Below are 22,550 nucleotides of genomic sequence, written 5' to 3'. Positions count from 1 at the left end.
ACGTCTGAGCATACCCTGCCATCTTATGGCACAGGGTCAGACTGATTTGCATATGGCCATGTCTGAACTGGGGTGGCAGAGTGGGCTAAAGAACGGTGATGGATTAAACCCAGATCTTTTGAGTGGGGGTGAGTGTTTGATTGGTTCAGATGCTCCGTCCATCACCAGCCCCTTTTGTACCGCTTTGTTCGCCATAAGATGGCAGGGTATGCTCAGACGTGAGTTACTTGCTCACTTTGCCACTGGATTCAAGCAAGCCTGGCTGAAGACGGCTGGAATGCCAGAAACCGGTCCTAGGAAGCTTGTTTCCGGTCCAGGGAAGGCATGGCTTGGCAGTTCGGGCTGGACTGTTCCCATGAGGCACAGGGTCAGACTGATTTGCATATGGCCATGTCTGAACTGGGGTGGCAGAGTGGGCTAAAGAACGGTGATGGATTAAACCCAGATCTTTTGACTGGGTGTGAGTGTTTGATTGGTTCAGATGCTCCGTCCATCACCACCCCCTTTTTTACCGCGTTGTTCGCCATAAGTTGGCATGGTATGCTCAGACGTGAGTCCCTTGCTCACTTTGCCACTGGATTCAAGCAAGCCTGGCTGAAGACGGCTGGAATGCCAGAAACCGGTCCTAGGAAGCTTGTTTCCGGTCCAGGGAAGGCATGGCTTGGCAGTTCGGGCTGGACTGTGCCCATGAGGCACAGGGTCAGACTGATTTGCATATGGCCATGTCTGAACTGGGGTGGCAGAGTGGGCTAAAGGACAGTGATGGATTAAACCCAGATCTTTTGACTGGGTGTGAGTGTTTGATTGGTTCAGATGCTCCGTCCATCACCACCCCCTTTTGTACCGATTTGTTCGCCATAAGTTTGCAGGGTATGCTCAGACGTGAGTCCCTTGCTCACTTTGCCACTGGATTCAAGCAAGCCTGGCTGAAGACGGCTGGAATGCCAGAAACCGATCCTAGGAAGCTTGTTTCCGGTCCAGGGAAGGCATGGCTTGGCAGTTCGGGCTGGACTGTTCCCATGAGGCGCAGGGTCAGACTGATTTGCATATGGCCATGTCTGAACTGGGGTGGCAGAGTGGGCTAAAGAACGGTGATGGATTAAACCCAGATCTTTTGACTGGGTGTGAGTGTTTGATTGGTTCAGATGCTCCGTCCATCACCACCTCCTTTTGTACCGCTTTGTTCGCCATAAGTTGGCAGGGTATGCTCAGACGTGAGTCCCTTGCTCACTTTGCCACTGGATTCAAGCAAGCCTGGCTGAAGACGGCTGGAATGCCAGAAACCGGTCCTAGGAAGCTTGTTTCCGGTCCAGGGAAGGCATGGCTTGGCAGTTCGGGCTGGACTGTTCCCATGAGGCACAGGGTCAGACTGATTTGCATATGGCCATGTCTGAACTGGGGTGGCAGAGTGGGCTAAAGAACGGTGATGGATTAAACCCAGATCTTTTGACTGGGTGTGAGTGTTTGATTAGTTCAGATGCTCCGTCCATCACCACCCCCTTTTGTACCCCTTTGTTCGCTATAAGTTGGCAGGGTATGCTCAGACGTGAGTCCCTTGCTCACTTTGTCACTGGATTCAAGTAAGCCTGGCTGAAGACGGCTGGAATGCCAGAAACCGGTCCTAGGAAGCTTGTTTCTGGTCCAGGGAAGGCATGGCTTGGCAGTTCGGGCTGGACTGTTGCCATGAGGCACAGGGTCAGACTGATTTGCATATGGCCATGTCTGAACTGGGGTGGCAGAGTGGGCTAAAGAACGGTGATGGATTAAACCCAGATCTTTTGACTGGGTGTGAGTGTTTGATTGGTTCAGATGCTCCGTCCATCACCACCCCCTTTTGTACCCCTTTGTTCGCTATAAGTTGGCAGGGTATGCTCAGACGTGAGTCCCTTGCTCACTTTGTCACTGGATTCAAGCAAGCCTGGCTGAAGACGGCTGGAATGCCAGAAACTGGTCCTAGGAAGCTTGTTTCCGGTCCAGGGAAGGCATGGCTTGGCAGTTCGGGCTGGACTGTTCCCATGAGGCACAGGGTCAGACTGATTTGCATATGGCCATGTCTGAACTGGGGTGGCAGAGTGGGCTAAAGAACGGTGATGGATTAAACCCAGATCTTTTGACTGGGTGTGAGTGCTTGATTGGTTCAGATGCTCCGTCCATCACCACCCCCTTTTGTACCGCAGAACAGTAATGGCGTCTTCATCTGGTGGTGGTGCAAGGTCTCTTTCAGCAGTGGGGAGAGCCATCATTAGATCTCTTCACCACTGGTGAGAGCCCACAATGTCAGCAGTTTTGTGTGCTTGAGTTTCCAAAGCGACTCTCTCTCGGAGACGCATTTTATCTTGGGTGGAGCTTCCGCCACTTGTATGCTTTTCTGCCAATACCACTCCTGCGCCAAGTTCTCAAGATCAGGAACTACAGGGCCCAAGACATTCTTGTGACTCTGGATTGGGCATGGAGAGTCTGGTATCCTGAACTTTGAGCATGACCATTGGTCCTCCAGTTAGATTGCCTCTTTGGGAGGGTCTTCAATTGCAGCAACAGGATACGGTTCTGCACCCAAACCTGCACACTCTCCACCTACATACATCGAGATTGCATGGCAACAGTTGGCATCTTTCGACCTTCTGACCGAAGTCTGTGATGTTATTCTGGCAGCCAGGCGTTTCTCCACCAAGTCCGTACACGTCTGCTGATGGGACAAGTTTGTATCATGGTGTGCTTTCCACAGCGTTAATCCCATTTTTACACCTTTATCCAAGGTTCTTTTGTTTGCCCTATCGTTGGCCCAGCAGGGCTTTGCTATTGGCACTGCCAAAGGGTATCTTTCTGCAATCTCTGCATTCCTGCGGTTGTCAGACCAACCTGCTCTTTTCAAATCCCCTGTTGTAGCCAAGTTCCTTAAAGGTCTGCAGCAGACGTTTCACCCCACGCCATATATCATGCATCATTGAGGACTCAACCTTGTTCTCACTTTCCTGATGTAGCGCCATTCAAACCTTTGCACAATTTCCCTCTTTGACTACTGTCCATTAAATTGGCCTTTTTAGTGGCCATTACATCGGCCCTCTCTGTGCGCCCTCCGTACACCTCCTTTTACCCGGACAAACCGGTCCCCCGGACACGTCTCCTTCTTTTCGAAGGTTGTCACTCCCTTCCATGTAGGCCAGAGGAGTACCCTGCCTACATTCTTTGCTCCGCCTCATCCCACCAAAGATGAGAATAGACTTCTCCGCCTGGACCCAAAAAGAGGTAGTTGTTCTATCTTTTTATTCATTTTTTAATGAGTAGAAAACAATACAGAAGGAAACAATAAGAGAGAAGAAAAGGTTAATTAAAATAATTAGTAATGTCAAGATATGTACATCCATGTGACGCATAGGTTTGTTATTGACAAAATTCATAGAACACCACTAACTCTAAACCATACTCAGTTATTGTAGCGTAAGGCTAGAGCATTGATGTATTTTTTTTTTTGTAAACTTTATTTATCTTTTCCCCAAAAAATAAAAATCACACAAAATCACATTTGACACATACTTATCAAATAGTACGTTGCAAGTCGTCGCATGTACAATCATAATAGAGCCAAATCACATTAATAATAAGTGAAACAAAAGGAAGCATTTGACCATACAGTGTATAATCCTAGAAATCTGGGCAGCGGTACGGACATCAGGAATGAGATAACTACAAACAACATTTCACAAGAATACATAGGGAGTGTAGAATGGAGTGGGAGAGGAATGTAGACATATGGGTATACCCCAGATAGAGTATCAGCATACCCTCAACTTCATGGCGGTAGCTCTGAGCACCATATTGGGCACCCCATCACTGCACCACAAACGTCAATACACACTCATCAGGCCATCCACAATTCCGGCAGTGTTACTTTCACAGAGTGGTACGGTGTATGTTCTCTCAACCAATACCCTCGGGGACTATCTGGTGGTCTAGTTGTGTCTGGTGGGCAGTCATAGCTTTGGTAATGTATGTGCAGTATGGGCCCCAGATGTCCACTGGTCTTGCAGCAGTGGGGATCATCAACGAAAACTCCTCACTATTAGTGTTGCAGAAAGCTAAACTCCGGAGCCAAGAGTTGTGTTTTGGAGGACGCCTATCGCACCATTGCAGCGCCACCTCACGTTTGGCCAGCAAAAACCCCAGAGCGGCCAATCTACGCAAACCACGTGGAAAATCAGCGACATATCCTAGCAGGGCGATCTCCGGGGTGGGAACCAGATTTAGAAGCAGTATGTCACTGAATGTACGGTGTACTTGGGACCAGTATTCTTGAACGAGAGGACAAGACCATGAGAAATGCGCAAAGTCTGCGAACGGGGCTCGGCACTTGGGGCAATTGTGGGAGCGCTCAGGGTCAATCCTGTGCGAGCGAGCCGGGGTGTGGTACAACCTCCGCAAAAATGTAAAGTGTAATAGCTTATGTCTGCTATTGAGGGACACCTCCTTGGTAGCCCTACAACACCACTTCCACTGCTCATCCGAAATGGGGTAGCCCAGGTCCGTCAACCACGCAGAACAAACCCTGGAGTCAAGTGAAGGGAGAAAATCACTGCACATATGATACATTTTAGAAACCAAATGGGCACCTGAGGGTTGCTGAATTAAAAAGGTTAGAGGGGACGCTTCTTCCGGGGGTAGAGGAAATGTAGAAAAAGAGGCCCGCAACAAGGAGCGCAGTCTGGTCAACACAAAGGAGTCCATGAACGACCTTTCTGAAAAGCGGTGGTCTTCTGATATTGAAAAAGCGTGACCCTAAGGGAACAAATCACCAATAGTGGAGATGTGAAATTTAGTCAGGGTGTGGCGTACCACGGTTTCCCCGGTGATCGGGAGCCATGTTTGGTTAGGAAGAGGAAGGGCCGGCGAATACAATTGCTCAAGACCGATGTATCTCCGTAGTTTATCCCACGCCCAGCAGGTCGACGAGACCGTTTGGATATCTCGTGGATCCCGGGAGAGACCGGTAGGTAGTGTAGTGGATAACTGGCCAGGAAGGACCAGGTCCGCTTCGGGTTTTAAATGAATGATGCGGGCATCAGGGTGAAACCAAGGGTATGCATAAGAACATTGTGCTATCAAAAAATACAAATAAAAATCCGGAACCCCAAAACCGCCACGCTCATAAGGGAGGGTTAAGACTCTCCAAGATACGCGCGGGACCCTGTCGCCCCACACAAGGCGCAGTAACAATGACCTCAATTGGGAGAAAAAAACCTTGGTGAGAGGGATAGGTATATTGTTGAAAAGATACAAGAACCTAGGGAGTACAACCATTTTGATGATGGCAATACGCCCAGCCATGGACAGGGGAAGGCGGTTCCATCTTTCAATCTGTCCCTCCAGGAAAGACATCGCAGTGCCGTAATTCAACCTGATGATGGACGCTATGTCTAAGTGGACTTGAATTCCCAAGTATTTCTCAGACTCCCGATTCCACGTGAGCGGAAAGGGGCAAGGCCATTCCACCGTGCAGGGGGTGAGCGGGAATATAACTGACTTGTGCCAATTAATACGAAGTCCCGAGAACTTGCCAAACCGAATGATCTCCAATATCAAGGGCTCTAGGTTAATGTGGGGCTGACGGACATACAAGATAGTGTCGTCCGCGTATAACGATAATAACAATTGGCCTGTACGGAACTGGAGACCGCGGTGTAAGTGATTCTCCTGAAAGTGTCGGACAAGTGGGTCCATTGCCAAAATGTACAATAATGGTGACAAAGGCAACCCTTAGCGTGTACCTCGAGTTAGGGGGAATTGCACCGTAATGGTGCCATTTAGTCTCAGTCTGGCAGTGGGTAGAGTGTACAGCAGAGTAACTGTGGAGACAAAGCACTCAGGCATCCCCATGCGTCTCATAATTGACAGAAAAAAGGGCCATTCTAAAGAATCAAATGCCTTCTCGGCATCAAGGAGAACCGCAGCAGCAGGGATGGCAGGGTCAATGCGATACATCACGGAGAAAAGGGTTCTAAGATTAAGGGAGGTTGAACGGTGCGGGACAAAGCCGGATTGAACCGGGGAGATAATGTTTTCCATGAGCAGCGACAGCCGGATAGCTAAAACCTTAGCGAGGATCTTATAATCCAAGTTTAGTAGAGAAAGAGGTCTGTAGGAACCACACAAGGTGGTATCCTTTCCCGGCTTGGGAAGCAATACAATAACCGCCTCCCTTAATGTCGGGGGCAAGTGTCCCGTCTCGAGAGCTTCAGCATAGACCTCCACCAAGCGAGGAACCAGTTCCTCCTTGTAGGTCTTATAGAAGTCAGCGGAGAAGCCATCTAGCCCGGGTGCCGACGATCCTTTCATCGAATCTATAGCCTCAACAATACTATCCATCGTGATAGGGCTGGCCAAGAATTCTTGCATATGTTTCTCTAAGTAAACCAACGCAATCTCGTCCAGGTAGGTGCTGCGCTCTGAGTGGTCATCCGATAAGGTAGAAGTATATAAGGATTTGTAATAGGACAAACAGGTGTCACATATCTCGGGTGCAGAGCGGTGGACTTCTCCCTGTGGTCCCTTGATCTCTGTAATGTAAGAGGAGGCATTAGGGGGGCGAAGCAAATGTGCCAACAGCTTTCCTGGCCTGTCTCCCTCCCCATACTGCCGAGCAGCGTACTGTCTGGACAAGAAGCGTAGTTCTCTCTCAGCCTCATCTCGAAACTCAATCAGCAATTGAAGGCGCTTGGTCTCTCGCTCGGCAGAGTGGGATCTGAGCTGCTCTTCATCAAGCGTGGCAATCGCTCATTCAATACGGGTCAGAGTAGTGCGGATGCCGCACAACACCCCTGTGTGTTTTGCAATGCAGACCCCTCGAATGGTGGCCTTGAAACCCTCCCATAGGACAGCCCAGGAGTGTACTGTGCCAGTGTTAAACTCGAAATATTCTTCAATGGCCCACCTAACTTCCTCCGCGAACACCGGGTCCGTTAAAGCCCTCCCCGGAAACCGCCACTGTCGCTCTTAGCCGCCCGCCCGGGGTACCTTCAATCTAAGGACAATGGGGGAGTGATCTGACCAGGTGCGTGGGAGTGTAAGGAGGTCTTCCACCCAACCAACCACTCCGGGGGGGGGGGGAAGCCAGTAATATATCCTAGTCCAGGTGTGGTGGTACCCGGAATAATGTGTGTACGCAGATGCCGCGGAGTGCAGGCAAGCTTCAATGTCTACTAGCGTGAAATGGGAGCATATATCAAGGAGCACAGCTCGCGAGCGAGCCTTAGAATCCGGAGAAGAAGAAGTGCTATCCCTACCCAGGTGAAACAACAGGTTGAAATCACCTCCCATAATCAGCAAGCCTGGAGATAGACTGAGCAGATGAATCTGTAAGTCGTGAAAAAAGGAAGGGGTGTCAGCATTGGGACCATAGATCCCAACCAGCGTATTCCTGTGCCCCAGCAGGGATCCATCAACTATGACGTACCTGCCATCCTTGTCTGTGATACACTGTGATAACGCAAAGGGGATACGTTTATGGATACATATTGCAACCCCTCTGGAGTATGTGCTGTAGCAGGAGAAGTATCGGTGTGTTCCCCAACCTCTGGCAACCTGTGTAGCACTCGCAGGGGTCAGATGCGTTTCCTGGAAAATAACTATATCAATCCTGTGTCTGGAAATATAACTAAGGACCTGTTTACACTTCTTAGGGTTATTAAGCCCACGAATATTCCAGGACATTATCGATAACTCAGAAGGACTGAGCTGCAATCATAACTTGGCCATAAGGTAGCGCTTACCAACATCGAACTAAATAGTGAGTAGCTCTCATCCCATTCTAAGAATTGACAAATATTGCAACATACAAGGATGAATCTATACCAAACAAAAACCCCCCACCACCCACCTCCCATCCTCTTATAAACCCTCAAGAGGAAAACCCAGCGTCCAATAACAGGAGGTCCAAACGTTATACATGTCATACTAACATTGCACATGCTATAGAGTCCTGCAAAAACAAAGAAGACTACGGCATTCACCATGGGGTGCAGCAACGCCACAACACTCGGGAGAACCAATCCAAATAAGTAGCCTGTGAATACGTCAACCTTTGCCACTGTCCGAAAATAGTTCAACTCTGCGCTGGGAGTCGCTCCGTTTCGGGGACAGCACTCTGGAATCGTTGGTCGATTGGGAACCCTGTTTTTTATAGGTCTGGCAAAACTCCTGTGCCTCCGTGGGGGTACCAAATATGCGGGATCGGCCGGCCACCTCTACCTTTAGGTGCGACGGGTACAACATCCCATATTTGAGGCCAAGATTCCTCAGGGTGGCCTTAACTCCTGTGAATTTTCGTCGCGCTACTTGTACCATGAAGGTGAAATCCGGATAAAAGGAAAGGGCGCTCCCTTGCCACTGTATCTCTCCTTTATCACGGGCAGCACGAAGAGCCGCGTCACGGTCACGAAAGTTCATGATCCTGGCAATTATGGGATGTGGCGGGAGACCCGGCCGGGGACGGGGACCCAGCGAGCGGTGGGCTCGTTCAACCACAAACCCCTGAGTGAATGTTTCCCTTCCGAACAAATCAATGAGCAGCGTCTCGACGAACTCGTCTAGTCTGCCAGTCTGGGTCATCTCCGCAATTCCTAAGATACGAACGTTGTTGTTTAATGGCCACATCCTTCAGGATTTTCTCAACTCGTTCGAGCCGCTTCAGCGATTTATTAGCTGCATCTTCTGCGTCGGAGACCCGGGATTCAACAACATCCAGCCAACGCTCGTGGGCCTGGACTTTGGACCCCATGTCCGCCAGTTTATGCTCTAGTGTGTCAAATCTACTGTCCAGCGCCTTGAAGCCAGCCCTCATTTTGCCCATCATGGTAGTGACCAGGGAGGTGGTGTCTCCTTGCGTGGGGAGGGCTTCCGCGCCAGTCGAGGATCCAGTGGGGGCATCGGTGGCAAGCAAGGGGGTCTTGTCGAAGCTCTGCTTCCATTGGTTCGGGTCTCTTTTCCCCATGGTGGCCCTGAAAGCACGCGGATCGTTGGAAATGGTAAGGTGAACCAGAGAGCACTATCTGTCAGGCGCAGGCCAGGAAAGGAACAATGCAGCATGACTCCGCGTCAATGGACTATCGTCCAATCTTAGGGCAACCTGAAGAGTTCAAGAAGGGTGCCACAGAATGGGGCCCAGAAGGGGAGAAACTAACCTTACACGCGGTGAGGAATCAGGCCAGTCAACACGTGTGGCGCGGTATGGAGCTGAGAAAGCGAGAATCCCGGTAGTGTCACTGTCGTAACTGGGGAGCGGTGAAACCAGTGACTCTCGGCCACCTCAGGCAGAGGGTCAGAAGTTATGTCCATAGAAGAGATCCCCGCTCAATGTTGCGATAAAAGTTGCGGGTGGGGCCGTACAATTAGACCCACAGCTTATCTTCCAGCGTCTCTATCAGCTACGGTGTGGTGGCTCAGCAGGATGGCGGGGCCACCCAGTCCGGTGCGGCGCACACCCCGAAGGTTCCCGGTCCGGACCGCCCGCCCCTCCGCGATGCCAGGGACACAACGCGCCCGCCGCCAGGCCCGTTGGGGAGAGCCGCAAATTGAGCCCCCAGCTCCGGCCTATCCACCCGGCCCAAAGACCGAGGCGTCCACCAGAGCCGTGTGCCAAAGGCCGCCCCCCCTTTGATCAGGACCGGAGAGACAGCGCCCGGGACCCCAGAGTCCCGAGTGCGCGCAGGACCGGCCAAAACACCTCCGGCGCAGCACTCACCTTCCAGCCGGGTGCAGGCAGGGAGAGCCCTAGGGGGGTGGCGCTCGATCCCCTCCGCCGACGTCAACTCTCCGGTCACCTCCGAGCCTGGAGTAAAAGCCGGATGACAGCGAATCGCTGCAGCTGAAGGATGGAGTAAGGCTACGGGGAATACGTTAGTGTATCACCGCAGGATGTGCTGAATGGGCCTCCCGAGCGCCGGAGCTTCAGTCGGAGGCGGCCATCTTGGTCGCCTCCGTGGCCACGCCCCCCCCTAGAGCTTTGATGTATAGGAGAGGTATGTAGCTGTAGGAAATTTGCTGAGTCTTGGTAAATGCAAGCAGAAATATATGCATATTGTACACATCTGTATGATTGTGTCCATTACTATATCTTAGGGAGAAGGGGTAAGAGGATACAGAAGGGGGAGACTCATGTGAGTCAGTAGGAGAGGAGTTAAAACCTAAGTTGTTGATTCAGGGAGAGCCTGTGTCCAGGGAGAGAAATGGAGGATTTCCCTTTAAGGCGGGCGGGGGTGGGGGTGTCGGGGTGTTGTGAATAAAGAGATCAAGCGTATCCCAAATGGCGTGGGGTTTTAGAGGTGGTAAGGATTTTGTAGAACTATAAAGCACCATGACCACTTGATAGTATTAGTCGAAGTTTCTGTTGTATGGGTGAGCTATTAAAGGGAGGGACCAAGTTCATATATTTGGACTTAATTTGAAGAAAGTCATGGAATCCCATGTTTGAGAGATTGTATTTGTTTTAGGGAGGCAAGGGAGATCAGATCGCCATTATCGTAGAGGTCTGATATTGTTGCAATCGCTTAAGCTGCCCATATAGGTCTGATGGTTAGGGAGTTAGGAATATGTAGTTTCTTATAGTGCCATACTGACATCAGGGTTGCTTCACTAATACTGGTTGCCAGTTCTGCATCTAAGGAAAGTGTGGCAGACACAGTGTCTTTAAAGATGGTACGGGACTGGGTATAAGGATGTTGTGACATAGTCAGAGTCGACAATAGTGGAATGAGGTGGCATATAGAAGACTCCATGTCGACCCATATAGGTTTTTTTACCGTGTCAGTTTCAAACCACCGTGAGCCCTGGGATGCCAGGTAGGCAGTTTGGTAGGATATCCAATTAGGGAAATCTCAACCACCCACTTTTACGGTTGTCCTCAGTTTTTTAAGACAAATTCTGGGTCTTTTATACTCCCATAGGAAGTGTGAAACAGTTTGTCACTTTTAAGAAAAAAGTCTGGCGTAGAGTATAGTAGGTAACATATTTGATAAGAAGTTAATCAAGGATAAAACCATAATTTTGATGGTTTCGAATTTACCCCACCAGGATATGGGCTTCGGTGACCACGTTAATAGTAGGTCTTTTATTTTATTCAGGGTTTTATTCTTATTGATGGAAATGGATTCGGTGAGGTCTTTACAAAACCATAACCTAATATATTTGATAGTCGATTTCCATTGGAAGTTGGATGAACCACCCATTGAGGGATGGCAGTGGATGTTCAGCTAAAGGATTTCAGTCTTGTCTTTAATCAGGGAGTAACCCGAGAAGTTAGAAAAAAGATCAATACAGGATAGGATTGCAGTAATCACGAGATCCACAGATTCTGTAAACATCAAGATGTCGTCTGCATACGCAGCTGTTTTATATGGGATGTTGTTAAAGGAGACGCCTGGGACCTCTGGCAATTCATTTAGCATCAGGAACTAAAGGTCAATAGTAAGTAAGAACAGTGGCAGGGATAGGGCGGCATCCTTGACAGGTTCTCTGTTATAGCATAAAGGGCTGGGACAGGGTTCCGTTGATTCTAATTCTTGCTGAGGTGTTGGAGTATAGGGTCATAGTCATTGTGATGAATTATTTTCCTAAAGCATGTCTCCAGAGAACTGCTTTGAGATATGGCCAGGAGACCTTGCTGATAGCCTTCTCCATGTCAAGGGCTATGGCTGCTGCTGGTAAGGAAAGTGGGTTGGAGGCTTTCTCAAAAATATGGGAGAAGAGACGGATGTTATCACTAGCTAGGCGTCCTTTGATGAAACCAAATTGAGCAGGGTGGACTAGTTTGGGAATCAGGGAGGTGAGACGCTTTGCAAGAATTTTTGCTTAGATTTTAGCTTCCATATTGATGAGGAAAATAGGCTTAACATTTTTGGAGTCGCAAATGGTCCTTACCATCTTTGGGAATCACCACTATGGTGGGTTTGGATGTGGATCCTGATTCTGAGCCAGCAGTAGCCATTGGTAGAGAGTCAGTTCTAATGTGGTGATATTGGAGCGGGCGAATGGTTTTATAAAATTTGATCGAGAATCTGTCCTGTCACGGTGCCTTACCAGATGGAATACTTTTAATCGTGCAAATGATCTCCTCACTTGTAATTTGATTGGCAAGCGAGATTCTATAGGTGTTGGAGATTCGCTTAATTGGTAAGGACTTCAGGAAGTTTGAGCAATCGTAACGTGTTTACGTAGGGAGGTTATAATTTGGTGTTGAACTGTTGAAAGACTTTTTGTATCATTTCAGTTGAAGTTTGTAGTGTCCATCTTTGATCTTTTGGATGAGATTAGAGTAAAAATTAAACTTCAGATAGTCCACCAGGTACTTACGAGCCTTATTAAGGTAGCACAACTTATTGCCTTTTTGTGTATGGACCCAGATATGCATGCGTTTACTAACTATGAATTTAAACTCATATTTAAGTTGTGTTAAGGTAGCTGGGCCATTATTCTGCCAGTAACTCAGTTCTTTCGATTTAATTTATGAGGACAATAGGTCTAGGGGTTGAAAGTTTGTTTTTCCGCGACACTCAACCAATTATTTTAACTCTACAATTGCATTTCAGGGAGCCCCAGAGAGTAACCGGAGAGGATACAGAGTTAATATTTATCTGAATAAATTGGGATATTCATTGTGGAGTTCCTTCACCGCATATGATCCTCTCGGATCTCTAAAGTCATATGCCAGGCCTTTGATTTCGGTGAGGGGGAAGGAGTTGGAGTTGCAACGATATGGCTGAATGGTCCGAAATAAGGATCAGTTGTATAGAGGTAGAGATGGCTTGTGGAAGGAGAGTGGAATCAACCATGAGGTAGTTGATTTTGGAGAAAGTGTTATAAGGAGATGAGAAAAAGGTAAAGTCGCAGCCAGTGGGGTTGTTGAGTCTCCAGATATCAGCCAGTTTGTGAGCCGAGCATAGGGTGTGAAGCGCTTTATGAGATCTAGGGATTCTGTATCTAAAAGAGAGGGTCCATTAGAAGGTTGAAATCACCACCAAGTATAATCCACGCATCTAGGGGGAAGAGAACAAGTTTGGCAGAAAGGCATCCCAGAATTTAGAGTTGTCTGTTGGGGAGTATACTTTCACTGTATAGATTTATGTGGTGGGGTTTTGTAGTGGTGTTATTAACCATCTACCATTGTTATCTGGTTCTGATGAAATAATTGAGAGCCCATAAATTTGGGAGATCAGTGTAAGGGCTCCATTTTTTGGGTGATAGTAGGCAAGCAAGCAATGTCTGATACCCACCACATACGGAAGGAAAGTGCTTCTGTATTGCCACTTTTGGTCTCCTGTAAGAACACCAAATTGTCTTTTAGAGAGTGGCAGGAGTCATACATTTTTCTGTGCTTTACCGGGTGGTTGAGTCCTTTGGCTTTAAATGTAATCACTTTAAGCATTGTGGTGTTTGAGTCAAGGTGTCGTGGGGAGAGCAATTGTCTCCAACTGGGAGAAAAATGTCTGAAAAGGCGAGGTGTAGAGTGTTGGGCAGTGGATGTCACCTGCAGGATACAAACAATAAGATATAACCATTAAGAGCAAAAAGGAGGGCACAAGCCTGCAACAACGCATGTGGAACAACAAGGTATAAACAGCAGGACCCTGACAGGCAATAAATGTGAGCGGGTAAAACACAGGGCTTAATGCACCGTATCACAAATATTGTCAACAGCAATAACAAGGATAATAAAACATGAGTATATACATGTACATATCAAAAAACCACTTGAGGAAGTGTAGAGGAAATGATAGAATCACCCTCCAGAACGTTATTAATAAACAAGTAGATTCTATCAATGTGAATGCTTGAATACTTTTTTGGTGTTTTTGTATATAGAAAAGGGAGTAGAATGTCTATCTATACAATGGGAAAAAGGGCCTCTCTGCAAATGGCAGAAGGAGAGCACTGTGTGTTGTTAAAATACCCCTCACACACTATGAATCCCATAGTGTCATTCTCCCATCATTGGGGTCTTCCCGTCCCTCTACGGGGCGGGGCGTGCTACAACCTACGTGATATGCGGGAGCACTTAGTTATTTGACGATAGACTATGTGATTAGTGCAGACAGTGTTATGTGATAGGAAGTGTAGGGACCTATATAAGTGAATGTTAATGTAAAAAATGGGGAGTTTAAAAATTCCCTGGCTAGTCGAAAAAATTAATTTAATGGCTTCGCCGGCTGGGAACGTTAAAAAAGGGGTTAGTAAGTAGAACAAAAGTGTGTGATCTACTTATGTCGACATGACAAATCATTCCATACCCTTCGGCAGCTCCGATGAATGAGCTGCCGAAGGGTATGGAATGATTTGTTCTACTTGAAGCGGTCACTAAGCTGCTAATGCCCTGGACGCAGGCTCATGAGGCTCGGAACACTTCTGCCAATAGGCCACAGCAGGTCATTTTTTAAAAAAACAGCTTCACTCGGGCCAACTCAAGCCCAGAAGCAAGACCAGACAGCCGATTTTTGCTGCCGGGTCCTAGGACAATAGGCTCACTACATTTAGTCAAAAAACTGAGTACTTTTCTGTAGGGACAAACAGGTCCTGACGAGTAGGCAGGAGGGGACTGCCTACGAAACATGTCATGTTGACATAAGTAGATCCCACCCGGAAGGAAGGGTCAGCAGACTGTTGGGAGAGCCTTCGCTAGAAATTACAAAGAGCATCTCCGAAAATACGACAGCTTACCGTGCTGAGTCAGCTCGTGTTTGGATTTTCCTCACGGACTGTTTACTCCTTGAAGCACTTTAAGAGACGTGCATCATGCATGACGAAAATTACCAATGCACGGAGTTTAAAGATTTCATCTGACCTACCCTAGGGTCTAAGAACTATCGGTCTGTTGCCCTTGAGTATATTCGCGTACATTTTTATATTCTCACGTATTTCCTACCCTGTACATGCTTTTGACCTTCGTGAATTTTGAGGTTTTCACTTCAGCCGTCCCACTGAATAAATACATGTTTATCTTTCTACAGTTGGCAGAGTCGGCCCATCCATTGCCCTGATCTATGTAAGTAGGTCACTATTCGAGTGACCTGTTGTTTACAATTCAGAATACCGAAACGCTACGATTTGCAGTTTGTTGCCCAGCAAAGTTGAAATGGAACTGTAGAAACTCTATTTGCGCCCTGATGAAGGAATCCTCAATGGTGGCACTTTTTCCGAAACGCGCGTCGGCGCTTTCCTCTGTTTGTTGGTTTCAAGTGTGTTTGTAGTTTCTTCCCCTGATGTATCTGGTGATGGCTGGAAGTGTGTATGCCTGAGAGTCTGAATGGTTTTTGTATATAATGTTTTATTGTCTTGTGTGCTGGGCCAAATATCACCAGAGAAAATAATTTGATATGTCTATGAAAATAACCTCTTTGAGGGAATGAAATCTTCCGTATTAAGAAATGTATTAAAATAAAATAAAATGATTTGATATGTGACAGCGTGTCTGTGGGCAATTGGAATTATTTGAACTTTTCAGTCCTCTAGAGTAATGGGAACTTCCCGTTCATGTTCTGATTATTGACATAAGTAGATCACACACTTTTGTTCTGCAACTCATCCAACGTGTCACAACTTCCACTCACGAGAAGGGTCACCTGTTAGACCCTGTCTTCAGTAACTGCCCTGATCTCATAGCCGGCCCACCTATCCCTCTGCCGTGGACAGACCACTTCATGATTCCCATCAACTGGACCGCAGTTAAACCTCCATCGATTCCACCCACCACCAAGATCACGCGAGCCTGGTCCCGTCTTGCAGTGGATAAATGGGCTACTAAACTTGCTGGTACTTTACCCTGTGATCACGAGGACCCTGGCTTAGCCAACCAGTCCTACAACAACTGGATCACACATACACTAGATACAATACTACCAGTAAGGAAGACTATGTTGAAACGATCCCAAAAAACTGCCCCCTGGTACACGGACGCTCTTAGGGACAAGAAACGTCTATGCAGAAGGCTGGAAAGACGCTGGCGCTCAGACTACACGGCTGACAGCAAAATCCGCTACCGCGAAGCCATCAGCTTATACAAATCGCAAGTAAAAACAGCACAGGCCACCTATTTTTCAGATAGAATAGTGACGGCCAAATCAAAACCTAAGGAGATCTTTCACATTGTAAAACAGCTAATGAAGCCTCCCCCCGCTGTTCAGGCCGAAAAATCCACCACCCACTGCAACAATATGGCTAAATTTTTCTACCAAAAAGTAAATACCATTTACTCAGCTTTTCCACCCCCAAGCACCTCCTCTATCCAATCCAATAAATCCCCAGCACTATACCCCTCCTTACCTCCGCAAGCCACGCTGACCAACTTCCCCTTACTGGACTTTTCAATACTTGAATCCTTAGCAAAGGGAGTCAAATCCGGGTCTCCAGACGACCCAGCCCCGCCAGACATAATACTGGCTGCCTCTCAGGTCACCCTGTATATAATTAGGGAGGTACTAAATTCATCTATCACCTCATGCTCTGTCCCGGCTGTCTGGAAGCAGGCCAAGGTCAGAGCTTTATTGAAAAAGCCTACTCTGGATCCTACAGACCTGGGCAACTACAGACCCATCTCTCTACTTCCCTGGATAAGCAAGATTTTAGAAAAACACGTAAACCACCACCTAGTAAACTTTTTGGAAAGCTTCCACCTGTTAGATCCCACACAGACGGGATTCAGACCGAAACACGGGACTGAGACCGCTCTCCTCATGGTCACCGAGGAAGCTAGAACAATCCTAGATCGAGGAGGTTCAGTGGCAGTGATCCTCCTCGACCTAAGCGCAGCGTTCGATACGGTCAGTCATGAAACTCTGCTGTACCGTATGTCCTGTGCCGGGATTAAGGACAAAGCCTGGTCGTGGTTTAAGTCCTTTTTAGAGGATAGGTCCTTCAGAGTCTTCGAGGGTGAGTCCGTCTCCTCAAGCAGACCTCTGAAGTGTGGAGTCCCCCAGGGCTCCTCTCTGAGCCCTGCACTCTTCAACATATATATGAGGCCACTGGCCGAGGTCGTCCGCCCATTCGGGATTAAGATCATCTCGTATGCGGACGACACACAACTGGTGGTCTCTCTGACGCAGGATGAAAACCTACCGGCGTCAGGCGGGCTCAGAGAGTGCCTAGAAGAGGTGAAGGCCTGGATGTCCTCCTCATCCCTTAAGTTGAACGGGGACAAAATGGAGCTGATGCTCCTAGGCCCCCCAGATCTCCGTCTCTCAGATGCCCTTTGGCCCCCATGCCTGGGTCCCCCACCAACTCCCAAAGACAATATCAAGAGCCTCGGAGTATGGTTGGACAGATCCCTATCGTTCAATACGCAGGCCATGAAACTGTCAGCCACCTGTTTTGGCATCATGAGGATGCTAAGGAAAATCCTCCCCCTCATCCCCATGGAAGCCAAACAGGTGGCTATACAAGGGCTTATACAATCACGCCTTGATTTTAACAATGTGCTCTATCTCGGCGCCCCAGACTACATTCTGCGTAGGCTGCAGTTAGTGCAGAACTGTGCAGCCCGCTTACTGCTGGAGATCCCTCGCAGACATTCAATGAGGGCCGGCCAGGCTAGCCTCCACTGGCTACCAATCCGCCAAAGAATCTTGTTTAAGGCAATGTGTATTGCCCACCAAGCTTTCTGGGACACTGGCCCGAGCATCACCCGCAACCTAGTCACCCATTATCTGCCCAACAGAAGGCTTCGCTCCAGCCAGACTTTTCTGGCAGTGACTCCCAGAATAAAAAGATCCAGGTCTGGCGGGAGGACCTTTGCCCACAACGCCTCCAGGACATGGAATCCCCTCCCACTTCACCTCAGAGCCAACCCCAACCTCACCTCATTTCGCAAACAGCTTAAAACCCTCCTTTTCAATTCACCCCTTTAACCTACGCCCCCTCCTCTGCGTCTCTGACAGGTTTTGGTCTCACCAGCGCTTGGACGCCTCAGGGCAGCAATTCGCGCTATACAAATATAAATACAATACAATAAAATACAATACTTACATGTACATAAACATTAAGGAGTGTGTGGAGACATTGTGAGGTGTCAAGGGAGGTTATAATGCAGGCTTGCTGTATGCGAGCAGATGGATGTAGCTTGAAGTGTGATAAAGTGTCATGGATAAGCATGGTAGCTGTAAAGGGGCATTGCGTAGGTAATAGAACTTAATTATGGGAAACTTCGTGCCCAGCATATTATGAATGTGAAGGTGGGGGGACATGGCCCAGGCACTCGAATAGTTTGTAGGCAGGACAGCTGCTTCCTAGACATGGAACAATGAGCGAAGATCCATTGTTAGAGGTCACACAAGGATAGAATATATATGATACATGATATGTCATGTGTCTGGTTTCGTGTAAGACCATATGTCGGATCATTGGAAAACACATCAGGGGAATGTGGGACGTACCATGGAGTGCAGGTCCTAAGATTATAATAGTAGAACATGTCGTCAGAGGTGATGAGTGAAGCATGAGACAGGTCAAAGCCACATAGCCTGCATAGGCAGAGACCATGTGGAAGATAGTTACACACATCAGAGGTAATATATTATGTTAGGGGAAGACACACAGGGGAGAAAAGTAGAGTGTGTGTATTGCGTAAAAGGCTATATGAACATGGTGCAGTGAAGCAGGTAGGTAGAGATTATGGTATGTGTGTATCATGTGTGGATCAAGCATGGAAAATGAATAGTATGTGGGCGCATGTGGTAAAAGGTGAAATCTGAAAAGCAAAACAATCAAAATATTACAAGCGTTATGAACATTAGAACAGTATTTGGTTTTGTAAAGCATTGTGAGATCGTAAGGGATATTGTTTAGGTGGGAGTGGAGTGAGTATTGTCATCAACCAGGACTACTCAGAAAGTCTTTCATGTGAGTCTCTATAGTGTTGTCTAGGAACTCTCGCAGATCACTATGTTAGGGAACACGTGGGTCTTCCATGGTGAACAATCTTAAATTTGGCTGGATCAATGAAAAAGTGTTGGGTTGCTCTGTACAGCAGAGTTCATTTGAGGGCTAGAAACCCTTTTCTCCTGATAACCCTATCTCTGGCATAGTCCTGGGAAATGTTGATCTTTGCGCCTTGCCAGAGAAGTGATCTGGTCTTCTTCATTTATGATAGGATAGATTCTGTATGCTGGTAGCACAAAGGTCGGAAAATCTGTGTCCGTGGGGTGGGCATGTTCTTTGGTTTGAAAGAGGGCATTCTATGGACGTGTTCAGGATCGACAGGATCCCATCCTGTCTCCTAATATAACATTGGATTAGTAGTTCTACTCTTCCAACTCAACCTACCTATTATTGAAAGAAGTTCCTCACTTACAGAAGATTTTCTTCCAGTCGGTTGGGCAGGGCATGGTTAATTTTCCGTTGTTGACAGTTTTGCAGCATCTCCTGTATGGCCTTCACTGGTGGTCTCAAGGAGTCATTTACTTTCCTCCAGCCATCACCTAGTGGTCACTACTGAGCCCTCTGAGTATGATTGGAGCACAGCCATGGGACTTCCCAAGATTGCAACTTACAAACCTTTTTTTTTAACTCCCTCATCCATATCAACACGCTGGAGTTCTAGGTAGTTTTTCTAGCTCCACAGTATTTCTTCCCTTCCTTTTCAGTGTTGATTAACACAAGCAACACAACCACATTCTTTATCAACAAGGGGATCACTTTACCATGTCATCTGTGTAGCCTTACAATAAAACTAGGATTTTTCATAGAGCATCTACCTGTTAGCCATTCTTGTGGACTCTTGAAACTTTTGCACACAAGCTTACTTTCTAACTAGACTTGTGCAGTTTTGTTGATTACACTCTAACCAGTAACATGTTAATGTTGGATTGTGTTCAGGTGGGTTGGTAAATATTATATATTTTATTTTTACTCTTGTTCCACCTCAATTTTCTAGGTTTTAAACTGGCATTCAATTATTTGAAGGGGAAGAAATATCTGAATGCAATAGAGATTTGTCACAAGGTAAGTCTTGCTTTTTATCGTCCGACAGGCGAGGGTCTATAAAGAAAGTGAAGACTTTCAAATATTGATAAAGAGTCAGGCATAAGGGGTACATAGCTATTAAAACATTTCATCTACTGTTATGAATTAAATAGGGAGAGACAGAATGACAAACATTGAAATGTTGGAGAAGACGTATATCACCAATTCAAGCAATGGAATGTTGAGCCCTCCATTGAAGATAATGGAGCAACAGCGGTGTATGAGGAACTGGTATATTCCCGCTGCCCTCAACATTTCAAAGTTCTAATAAACAGCTTCTGCCGTTCTCTTTCCCTGCCTCTCCAAAATACATGCAGTGGGCAGGGGAAAGGGAAAGGCAGAGGCTGTGCTGCAGGGCACACCGGAGCCATTCCCCTCCCTAGCTCCGAGTCACTTGAGCATCCGAAGGAGGGTGGGGGAATGCTGCTCAGTTCCTGGATATTCTTGGCTTGGCTGAACTACAAAAAGCAGTTCAGCCAAGCCGGGGAGCACCAGGGGCTTATTTCAGCCGCTTTTTAAGTACTCTTACTGTGAATGTTCAAAAGCTAACAGGCGTGGCCCTGCGTGTGGCTGTTAGCTGTAGAAATTCCCAGCAACTTCTGAGAACAAAAGCCTCACTGAGCCCAAGAGGATTTCAACCCCCTCGGGCTCCATGAGGCCTTTGTTTTACTAATTAGTACATTCTGTCCTGATGGGGCAGAATGCTCTAATAGCTTTATAGCCTTCAGTAGCTGGGATATTCTGGCCATCAAAAGCCCGCTCCCTTGTTAAAGGCCCGAGCTGAAACTTAAATGGCTGGGATTGACCACTACGTCAGGCTATAAAGCTTAATTATTGGCTCCATGTCTCTCCGTTATCTTCAGTGCTGCTCTCATGATTCCAGTGCTCTACTGGTTAGTCTATTATGTTTGGAAATGCACTCTCCTTACAGACTTTTGTTCTTGCTTTCAGGTTCTTAAAACTCATCCCAGTTACCCGAGGATTCGTGAAGAAATTCTGGAAAAGGCTCAAGCTGCTCTTAAACCTTAGGAATAAAAATAAGCAATTTGCCTGAAGTTACCAGTTGAATTAGATATTTAGTTTCATATTGCCTATGCAGTTATCAATGGTGACAAAAACTATGGGTAATACTCCAAGGATGGTTGCAGTTTGCATCTTGTGGCCCTTGAACTAGCCAATATGCTAAAAGTTACAATTATCTGTTCGCCCCATCAATTTTACATATCTGCTCTGATCTTTCCCATTGTGAAGACCCACTCCACCTATTTGGTCTGTGGTTGTTTAATTGCTACATTGAAAGAATACTAAAATTGCCAAAGATAGAATAAAGGTTTCATCTCATCAATTATTACTATGAAGAAATTATATTATAGTGCCAAAATGCTGAAATATTCACACTATAATTTTAGTCCCATTGGACAGACCTTTTTTTTATCAAAGAGAAATGTTTATATGAAGAATATAAATGGTCAAAGCACCTCTGAACATCTTATTAGAAAGGGAATTATTTGTATATACCTGAAGAGTTATTCTGTAGCAATCTTATACCTATGTTGTCAGTGTTCATAGTGCTATTTATGATTTGTAATGCCTTTCATATAATGTACAAAGTTCTATTTTTGTATTGTTATAATAAAAATATCTATACTTTGAATCAATTATTTTTGTCTAATTCGTGCAACGGATGTCCCATATAAAAACACATTTTCAAGGCACGATTTATAATGATTTTTTAAAAATTGTTTAGTGTTGGGAAGTCATTTACACACCCTGTTTCTTTACAATGGAATTACCCATCTCATTTTGATCCCTTTCCAGTGACCCCATCAATGCGAGAATCTATTTGACTCTGCTGATCAAATAATATTTATTAAAAAGCCTCATGCAGTAACATACGTTTTCCATGTGGAAGTAAGATTATAGGTAAGAAATAAGTTAGTATCATTGACAAAATCTAGCTTATAAAATTTGATGAGGAGAATAATGCCTGCCATTTAGTCTGTTGTTTTGAGTCATTAAGGAAAATAATTCCTTGGGGCTGTGTACAAGTAGGAAAAAGGATGGGTGATGCATGATGTTATCCAGTTAGACGTGGTGAGTTTAGCACATACTGTGCCAGCACTATTGCCCTCAAAGTTCACAAAAAGCAGGTCTGGCAAACACATATGCCTGGTTTAATCTAGATAAAAGTCTAGTTATGCTGAGACTCCTCAGCAAAGAGGCTTGTGGATGTGGGGAGAAAGTGGAAATAACCAAATTCCAATCTAGGTCGCAATCTGACAGCATTTAAAAGAAGAAGGGAGGATGTGCCTCATCCCGGTGAGTAGGAAATTATGGTCCATGAGTTGGCAGGACACAGTACCAGAGGATTTAAATGCATCTGGTGTCTCTTAATGGTCTCATTGGCTGTGACGAAGGACTCACTAGCCCTATTCCAGAGCCCCTGTAAGTGCAAAGTAGATTTTGCAGGTGTCCCCTGCACCCCTAGCTCATCGAGGTGCAGTGTCATAGAAATGGTATCATCGATGGAATTTAAGAGCCGAACAATGTTTTTT

General features: G+C 46.7%; 1 protein-coding gene across 1 annotated transcript in view; it reads left to right on the top strand.

The window, feature by feature from the left end:
* TTC21A (tetratricopeptide repeat domain 21A) overlaps positions 1–21,649 on the top strand; it is a 465,179-nt gene extending 443,530 nt beyond the window's left edge. Inside the window, exons 28-29 of the mRNA XM_078663200.1 lie at positions 19,907–19,974; positions 20,947–21,649. Of these exons, the coding sequence (XP_078519326.1) occupies positions 19,907–19,974; positions 20,947–21,024 (146 nt within the window). The 3' untranslated portion in view covers positions 21,025–21,649. The remainder of the gene's footprint in view (positions 1–19,906; positions 19,975–20,946) is intronic.
* The last annotated feature ends 901 nt before the right edge of the window (positions 21,650–22,550 follow it).

Source organism: Lissotriton helveticus, chromosome 10 (genome assembly GCF_964261635.1).
Source record: "Lissotriton helveticus chromosome 10, aLisHel1.1, whole genome shotgun sequence".
Classification (NCBI taxonomy): domain Eukaryota; kingdom Metazoa; phylum Chordata; class Amphibia; order Caudata; family Salamandridae; genus Lissotriton; species Lissotriton helveticus.
Note: the sequence above shows the minus strand (reverse complement) of the source record. Positions and strands in the feature narration are given on the sequence as shown.